The following is a 9,029-nucleotide window of genomic DNA, read 5'->3' on the forward strand; positions in this document are numbered from 1 at the left end:
ATTAAAACAAAATATGTAACAATCATAACTTCCTCCATGATACAAGGGAAGGCAATTTGTCTTATATTAAAACAGTGTATTGAAAACAATAGTGTCCTTAAATGAAATAAAATAAATATTTGCCCTTTTGTCCTCTTACCCCAGTTCTGAATATTGTCCTTCCAATCATTATTTTCTTACTTGTTAATAAAGCTAAATCCTTGGCTAACTACAGTACATCAATGACAAATGACTCACTCCCGCATTGAGCCAGTTAACGTCACTTCCCTTTTAGACATGACTGATAGTTTTATGACTTATGTGACCTACTGGCTGCAAAAAGTGAGCTGGATACTTGCAGGAATCTAAAGAGGGCATGCAAAGTATTTGATGAGCGCAGGAGTTTGCTCACGCAGTTCACCACTTGATGATATTTAAACGATTTCAATAAAATGTTGTCGTTTTACTCTCCATCATCGTACCATATTACAACATACGGTTATAAAGTTAACACACCAGGTAATGTCCAGTGGGCGACTTTACTGTAAAATCCTATCATTCTAAATATTTAACTACCTATTGGTTGTGATGAGACACTATAACTAACAGTGTGCCATGTAAGTCACGTTTATCATTCATGAATATGAATGCACTGATGTTATATGTAACTGTGTGCAATACATATTTGTTTTACAGAGCAGCTGTACAAGCTGTGCATTGCAGGCAAGATGTTTAAGATACGTAGAATTAAAGATGTGGAGCCAACTGCTCCAGGCCAGAGTAAGTATATGATGTTTTTCAAGCTTATTTTCAAGCTAACTAGAATTCATATAAATTTGAATTAAGTATTTAGGCCATTCATCATAGATCAAGGATAAGTATTACATGACCTAATAAAGTAATAATTATGGCAAACAAGCTGTTCGCCTTGCTGGTTGAACTCAAATGTGCTCAAATTTCATAACAAAATTCCTCATGATAAGCTATCATGATTGAACAAACTGTATGAACTATACTACCAATGTTTTGAGTTACTTTTTAACTTTCATACAAGTGTAAAAACAAGTTTACCACTAATCAGAGATTAAAACAGTAGTGTCTTCCCATCTCTGATACCCTTCGGCATGGTAGTTCCCCTGTATATTGCATTAAGCTATGTCAACAAATACACATATTTAACATTTTTAATGACATTTCATTCATTTGATGGAAGTCAACATAAAAAAGAGGTCGAGGGTGCCCGGAGTGATGATTACTCAATTCGTGGAGGAAGTCCCTGAAGGCATGAGCACTCCAGATTTCACCAGGAAGCCCATAGCTCTGACCATTCAAGAAGGTATCGTAATCTGCCACAATGTCACAACTGTAGTCATTGTGGACTATGACACATTGCAATACAAGTACAATATTTTCACACTTGGTCATTTACGCTACCACTTTCCAGGAAAGCTGGCCATTTTCAAAGCAGTCATTGTTGGAAAGCCTGAACCAACAGTGACCTGGACAAGGAATAATGGAGAACTCAATGAAGAAAATTACAAAATGGTCCACGACACCAGTTCTGGGGAGTACCAACTACAGGTGAGAACACAACAACTACTCTTTGAACTTGGCAACAACAAATCGGTCAAAGTGAATAACTGTAGTGTCTTGATTATGCATTACTATAGATCCCAGATGTATCAGTAGACCACGCTGACACCTACAAGTGTTTCGCTACAAACGAGTATGGGAAAGCCATCGTCACTGCTGCCCTTAATGTCATTGAGAGTGAGTTAATAAATAAAGAAAACAAATAACGATCATGAATGAAGTGTACCTCTATACTCTTAATTTCTTCTTCTGTAGTTGGCTATAAAAAAAGCAGAGCCCTGCAGCAATCAAGAACAGGTACAATCTCCACACTGTCTGACATGTAAAGTCAGAAATACATTGAATTAATCAACACTCCCATTGCAATTGTAGCTATACGAGAAACACCTGAACATTTAAGGAAGGCCTTAAAAACTACGTAAGCAGCCAATAAATTAATGGGCAATGGTAAAGTAGATGACATTCAGTTTGATATCTATCAATTCCTTTTTGTAGGGTTGACAATGAACCCAAGCCAGAAACCAAACGAGTTATCGATGACAGATTTTGGGAACTTTTGATGAGCGCTGACAAAAAAAACTATGAGAATATCTGTGGCGAGTACGGCATCACAGATTTCCGCTGGATGCTGAAGAAACTGAGTGAGAAGAAGCTGGAAAGGGAACATGAGCAAGAAAAGGTATTTTTCTTTGTGTCATCATATGGTGAGCATGTCACCAATAAGATAAGGCTTAATAATAGAACACACTGTATGAACTGTTTTTGATTAAACAAACCACAGGTTGTTGAAAGACTGTGTAATCTAAAGCCCATTGAAATGAAAGGAAACGGTGGAGCAGAATTTGAACTTGAAATGTCACTTAGGGACCCTACAAGCAGAATCTTCTTATATAAGGTCAGATGCTTAATTTTACAGTTCTTAAAAAAATTAAGAAGGATGTTAAGAAACAAGAAAGTGCAACAAAAGTAATGTGTTTTCTATTGGGACAGGATGGTGTTATGGTTCCTTTTGATGTCGACACAGAGGTGAAACATGGCCTGAGGCAAGTGGGGAAGAAGTTTGTTTTCAGCATCAATGGCATTAGCCCAGAAGATGCTGGATTATACCAAGTGGAGGTTGGCGGAGTTAAGATCTTCTCGACTGATTTGAAAGGTGAGATGCTGTATCAGATTCATCTTGTGCTAGGAAGTGTATTCTAGTTAGATTAACTATGCTAGAGATGCTAAAACATTCTGTTATGTTGCTGCAGTTCCCAGTGTAGACTTCCTGGTGAAGATTCAAGATGTCAAAGCAGAAGAAAGAGAAGATGCCGTGTTTGAGTGTGTTGTTTCGCAACCAATGAAAAAAATCAACTGGATGGGAAAGAATATTCCACTGGAGCAAGGAGACAAATATGACATAATTGTGTCAGAGGATATGCTGATTCATACTCTGGTGGTGAAGGACTGCCTGCTATTGGATAAAGGAATTTATGCAGCTGTGGCTGGACTTAAATCTTGCAGCGCCTGGCTCATAGTGGAAGGTAAAGTAAAAGAAAAACATTTAAAATGCCAGCTGAAGCACAGCTAATGTGCATCTATTTTGTAAATCAGCTGACAATGATCCAAACTCGCATGGAAAGAAGAAAGCCCGCAAAACAACGCGAGCAGGCGGCGGTGGAGGAGATCTGTTGAAGATCGCAGAGGAGCAACAAGCCAAGATAGAGAAGGAGAGAGACGTGTTGCTTGCGAAGGCTAAGTCAGACGCGGAAGCTGAAGCTGAAGCTGAAGCTAAAGCTAAAGCTAAAGCCGAAGCAGAGGCTAAAGCTAAGGCAGAAACAGAAGCTAAAGCTAAAGTAGAGGCTAAAGTCGAAGCAAAGGCAAAAGCCAAGACAAAAGCAAATGTAAAGAAAGTAGAAAAGGCTAAGACAAAAGATAAAAATGAAAATGCAGGCAAAAAAGACACCACAACAGACACCACGGGCGAAGATGAACAAGGTGAAGAGGAAGTCAAAGGGGAGGATGAAGAGGACGAGGAATATGAAGAGGAGGAGGAAAAGGAAGATGGCGAACCGACACCAGTAGCAGATGCAGAAGAGGAGAAGATGGTTCAAGAAAAGAAGAAGAGAGTGCGAGCTGGCCCTCTTGTTTCTGATACTGTCATTGGTGAGGAAGGAAAACACCATTTGTATCAGATGTTACTACTTCTTTCTTACTACTTCTTTCTAATAATCTAACAATATCTTTCAGACCCGGGAGTTTACTTTACCAGTGGTCTCTCGGACATCAGTGCGATCATTGGTACGGAGTCGGAACTGGTATGCAGACTGAGCAGTGAGGACTGTGAAGGGACCTGGTACAAAGATGGAAATGAGGTGAAGAGCACAAGCGCTTTGCTGGTAAAAGAAGCAACTTCTGATGGCTTCAATGTGAGTTTGCTGTGTGTTTCAGATAACAACCACAGAGGAGATGTGTATTGTTAATGATGGGACTTATCGCAAGCTAGTGTTCAAAAACTGCAAAGAAGAGGATGCTGGGAAATATCGATATGAAGCTGACGGTCGTAAAACAGAAGCTTTGCTAGTTGTAGAAGGTACTGACACATGTTGTTTTGTCAATTGAGCCGAGTGACGAAACAATGTTCTTCTACCAGATCCTCCAAAAATCAACAAGGATGACCTCGCCGAGTTCATCAAACCGGTTGTCATAAAAACTGGCAAAGACGCAGCCTTCAAGCTGACCTTTGTGGGCCGTGAACCCATGAAAATCCAATGGTACAACGAAGGTGAAGAGCTGCTGGAAGACACTCATACCAGAATTGAGAAGTCCGGCTCATATAGTCGCCTGCTGCTTCTGAAGTGCAACCACAAAACCAGAGGCGAAATAAAGATAAAGATTAAAAATGAATTTGGAGCAACAGAGGCCATCACCCAGCTCATTGTATTAGGTTTGTATGTACACTAGGCTATGAACAACACTTAAAAATAAAATATTAAAATGCATTTCATATTTCTTTGGTTTGCTTACAGACAAGCCAACGCCACCCTTGGGCCCTATAGACATCATTGAAAGTTCAGCATCCTGTATCGACTTCAAATGGAGGCCTCCAAAAGATAATGGAGGCTCCTCTATCACAGACTACATCCTGGAACGCCAGCAAATTGGTCGAAACAGTTGGAAGAAATTGGGGAAAATTGGACCCGAGGCTAAATACAGGGACACGGATGTGGACCACGGACGAAAGTACTGCTATCACATCAGGGCTGAAAATGATCAAGGCGTCAGTGAAATGATGGAAACTGATGATATCCAGGCAGGGACCAAAGGTAACTTACCTCATGATAAACATCACTGCTATATTATACAAGGTATGTTATTCTAATAAAAATATTTTTGCAGCATTCGCTGGACCTCCCACCGGACTGAAAGTTGTAAGTGTTTTTAAAGACTGCATCAACCTTGCATGGTCTGCACCTTCAAATACTGGTGGAACAAACATTTTGGGATACAATGTGGAGAAACGAAAGAACGGCAGCAATCTTTGGGGCCTTGTCAACCCACCAGATGAACCCATTAGAGGTAAAATCCTGGAATTACAAACAATGCCACAAATAAATAGCTAAAATTAATACATGCCTATCACAACACCAACAGAGAAGAAGTATGCGGTGAAGGACGTTGTTGAAGGCATCGAGTATGAGTTTCGTGTTTCAGCTATCAACATTTCTGGTGTTGGCGAGCCAAGTGCACCTTCCGAGTTTGTTGTTGCACGAGATCCAAAGAGTGAGAAGTATTGCCAAATTATTTATTAAGAGAAAGATTACGGAACCATTCTCTATTAACTATTTGATGATACCATTTAGAGCCCCCTGGAAAAGTCACAGACTTGAAGGTGACTGATTCGACATACACCACCTTATCTTTAACCTGGACCAAACCTAAGGAAGAAGAAGGGGTCCAGGATGAGGCCAAGGGGTATTTTGTGGAGCTCAGGCCAGCAGAGAACCCAGAATGGGGTCGCTGTAACTCCAGCGCTATCATCATGAACTCCTTCACCATCATGGGCCTCAAGTCCATGGCTATGTACTGGGTGAGAGTCGTCGCCACCAACGAGGGTGGAGACGGTGAACCTCAAGAGTTAGACAACTACGTCATTGCAATGCCCCCCCCAGGTGAGTAAGCGGATGGTAAAATATGTGTTTCGTATGTTGTTTGATGTTTCAACCCTCTCATACAGTGAGACCTCATTTTACTGACAAGAAAATGAAGAATTTCTTAGTAACAAGGGCTGGGAATTCCGCAAGACTCAACTATAACTTTGAGGTTCAGTAAGAGTACCAAATGAATGAATGAATGCACAATCCATCACTCAAAGTAAAACATTTCTTCTTTGATGTTGTCAGGCTTCTCCAATACCGACTATTACATGGCTCAAGGATGGGCTGCCCGTCCCCAAGCATGTGACAGTGAACAATTCAGACACGTCATCACAGTTAATGATCACTTCGTCAGAGCGTCAGGACACTGGGATCTACACCCTTATCTTGAAGAATATTGTTGGACAGGAGACCTCCAGTGTTGAGATAAGAGTGACAGGTACAAATACAGTTACTGGCATTTTGTGGAGTGAATAAAAATTACATCGGGGGTTGCCTACAGCCACAGCTGTTAAAGTCAATGTTTTTTGACTCAGCTCTAATCAGATAACCTGTTATTGGCTTTTGTACACCAGACACCCGGCCACTACAGGACACACACATAATTGAATAGAGAGCATTTACAGGAATTTCAATGTATCCATGAACATAATTATTTCGCTGTGTGCTTGTACTGTAGATGACCCCAAGCCTCCAGGCCCAGTGGAGTTGGAAGAAAACGTGTCTGGAACGGTCACAATTGCCTGGACTGCCTCTCCGGATGAGAAGAAAGACGACAGGCTACACTACATGATCAGCAAGCGTGACTCTGTCAAGCGTACATGGCAAACTGTCGCTGACCATCTTTTTAACAACAAGTTCACTGCCATCAACATCATGCCGGGAAGGCAGTATAAGTTCCGGGTCTACGCTAAGAATGATATGGGGACTTCTCAGCCCTCAGAGTCGCCCACCTGGGAGGTGAAGAGAGAGAAAGGTGTGACTGACTGATTAAGATATTGATTAAGATATTGTCATCACCAGAAAACTTAATATACAGTATCACACAAGTTCGTGAGTGAGTACACAACCTAACATTTTAGCAACCATTTTTATTATAGTGTATCTATCGTGATAATACTACAGAAAGTAACCTTGGCCATACTTCAGAGCAGTGGTTCTCAACCACCCCACCTCAGTGACAAGCACTGACCCAAATTGCAGAAGTTTTTCAACTCAAACCTTTCAAATATTTTATATTTGCAAGGGTTGCGCTGTTACCTATAGGGCACTGTTTTCTTGTCTTGTAGGAGGAATTCCCCCACTAAACACAATGTGAACTGCAGCAGTGAGAGGCTATCCCTCTCTTTATGGCTCACTCTTCTCCAGCAGATATCTGCAGTTGCGTGTCTGACAGCACAATAAGCCCACACTCGAGGTCTTTCCCTTTCCGCTCAGGCTTGACAAAGTTACCCATAAACATGGCATGCACCTTGTGGTGGCGTAGCAAGCAAACAGCACAAAGAACATGAGGTGCATTCACGGAGACTGGGTCATCGAATCGCATCGTTTGTACACTGTATTGGATCGCATCAAATCATTCTGTTTTTAAAATGTATCGCTTTTGAATCGTATCGTAACCTGTGTATCTAGATGTGCATTGAATCGTCTATCACAAAGACATTTACAACCGTAATTCCTGGCCACTGAATCACACTTCAGCTTCCTCAGAAAGGCACTTGTCATACTCGAAGTGGTGTGGGCTCTTTATCATGTTGGAAAACAGTTTCCAAAGGGAGGGGTCATGCTCTACTTCACAGTGTCACAGCACTGTACAAGTTGTAATTCATCTTTCCCTTCAATACATAGCTCCCCAGTGCTGTCACGCTACCGCTATCACACTATCACCACCATGCTTGACTGTTGACAACTCACAGTTATCGTGCTACTCACTTGTGTTGCCAGCTTTTTAGACAATAGTGGCTGTGTGTTGAGTCATTTTAAGTGGACAGTAAATATATAGTGCAATACAAGCTGTACACTGACTAAAGTATCTCCAGGCTTTATTGCTGTAGTATTAGTAGTAGAGAAGATGAAACTGGCTGGTGAGGGTGTGTACTCACTCAAGTTACTGCAACTGTAAAGTATCAGTTATTTACAACTCTCACCCTGTATTCTAGAATCATTTTCTTTGAACCTTCCGGCCTCAAAGGACTGCAGCTTCGAGGCACCTCCTGCCTTCTCTGTCCCACTAAAAATGCATAACGCTCCCGAGAGCTACGAGTGCTACATGAGCTGTGCCGTGACCGGAAACCCCAAACCCTACATCACTTGGTACAGAAACAACATCAACCTGAACACCAACTCTAGCTATTACATCACCAACACTTGTGGGGTGTGCTCCATGGCCATACTCAAGGTGGGGCCCAAGGACAGCGGGGAGTACACCGTCGTCGCAGAGAATGCCCTGGGTAGAGTGGAGTGTTCAACCAAACTTGTTGTCAAAGGTACAATATTGTCAACATATTTACGTCTCGAAAGCTATTTTTGGTAGCACATATTTTAAAACGTCTTTTGCTTTTATTCCCCCATCTTCAGATTAGGTGGCATACTCGTGAACAACTCCTGCTCCTTGAAGAAGAAATAAAAAAAAAAAAAAAAATTAAGTGGGAAAGTGCTGCCATGATGTCTGCTCATTGGAATTATTAGGAATGAGTTTAACAGGTAAATGGCAGAAAGGATTAAAACTGAGCAATTCCACTTAATGTATCCACATTGCATGTACTTCTCTTCAGGTTATATCATAAAAAATTCAACACTTTTCAGAATGGTTCTTCAAGTGTATTTGTATTACAATGACCCTGTTTCAAAATGTGCATTCTAAGTGTGCATGCGAAAATGTAAATACATTTAATCTGAGCTGAGATTTGGTTTTACTGAGCCATCTTTAAATTTAGTTCTAAACCTCATATCTAACTGCAGTGATGATACTGCAACACATTGGGCTAAATGTTATTTCAGAATATGCATGTTTGGAATTGTTTCATTATTTTGTTGAACTGAATGTGTGAATACCAGCATTTTGTTCATCAAGAACCAAGTGTCACCCAAGAGTCATATTAAACATTTCACTCACAGGTACTGTAAGTGCTTGCGTTGCAGAATTGCAGTGCATTGTGCACTTTAAATGACGTCATCACACATGGTTTTGTTATGTGTTACTGTAGTGTGCATTCACGCTTTTAAAAGGAAATTAAGTTCAACTACAAATGTGAGCTTTTGTTCTAGTTTATAGGTTTTAATCACTTATTTTGTGATGGCTATGTCAGGGGTCGGCAACGC

At 41.0% G+C, this 9,029-nt stretch overlaps 1 protein-coding gene across 1 annotated transcript; it reads left to right on the forward strand.

Moving 5' to 3' along the window:
* Positions 1–707: 707 nt before the first annotated feature.
* On the forward strand, positions 708–8,390 carry LOC129186807 (immunoglobulin-like and fibronectin type III domain-containing protein 1). Its single transcript, XM_054785434.1, has 22 exons — positions 708–759; positions 1,193–1,315; positions 1,424–1,560; positions 1,650–1,749; positions 1,828–1,869; positions 1,945–1,990; positions 2,068–2,251; positions 2,354–2,467; positions 2,563–2,725; positions 3,166–3,717; positions 3,802–3,926; positions 4,003–4,144; positions 4,205–4,498; positions 4,581–4,877; positions 4,951–5,130; positions 5,206–5,334; positions 5,415–5,723; positions 5,789–5,874; positions 5,955–6,147; positions 6,388–6,684; positions 7,868–8,194; positions 8,286–8,390. The coding sequence occupies exons 1-22, from the start codon at positions 708–710 to the stop codon at positions 8,288–8,290; spliced, it is 3,897 nt and encodes a 1,298-aa protein (XP_054641409.1). The 3' UTR covers positions 8,291–8,390.
* Positions 8,391–9,029: the final 639 nt, after the last annotated feature.

Source organism: Dunckerocampus dactyliophorus, chromosome 8 (genome assembly GCF_027744805.1).
Source record: "Dunckerocampus dactyliophorus isolate RoL2022-P2 chromosome 8, RoL_Ddac_1.1, whole genome shotgun sequence".
In the NCBI taxonomy this organism is placed as follows: domain Eukaryota; kingdom Metazoa; phylum Chordata; class Actinopteri; order Syngnathiformes; family Syngnathidae; genus Dunckerocampus; species Dunckerocampus dactyliophorus.

Coding starts and splice junctions, on each gene's coding strand:
- LOC129186807 (XM_054785434.1), top strand. CDS start 708: ATGTTTAAGATACGTAGAATTAAAGATGTGGAGCCAACTGCTCCAGGC. Junction 4,499..4,580: donor CACCCAGCTCATTGTATTAG/GTTTGTATGTAC, acceptor GTTTGCTTACAG/ACAAGCCAACGCCACCCTTG. Junction 6,148..6,387: donor TGTTGAGATAAGAGTGACAG/GTACAAATACAG, acceptor CTTGTACTGTAG/ATGACCCCAAGCCTCCAGGC.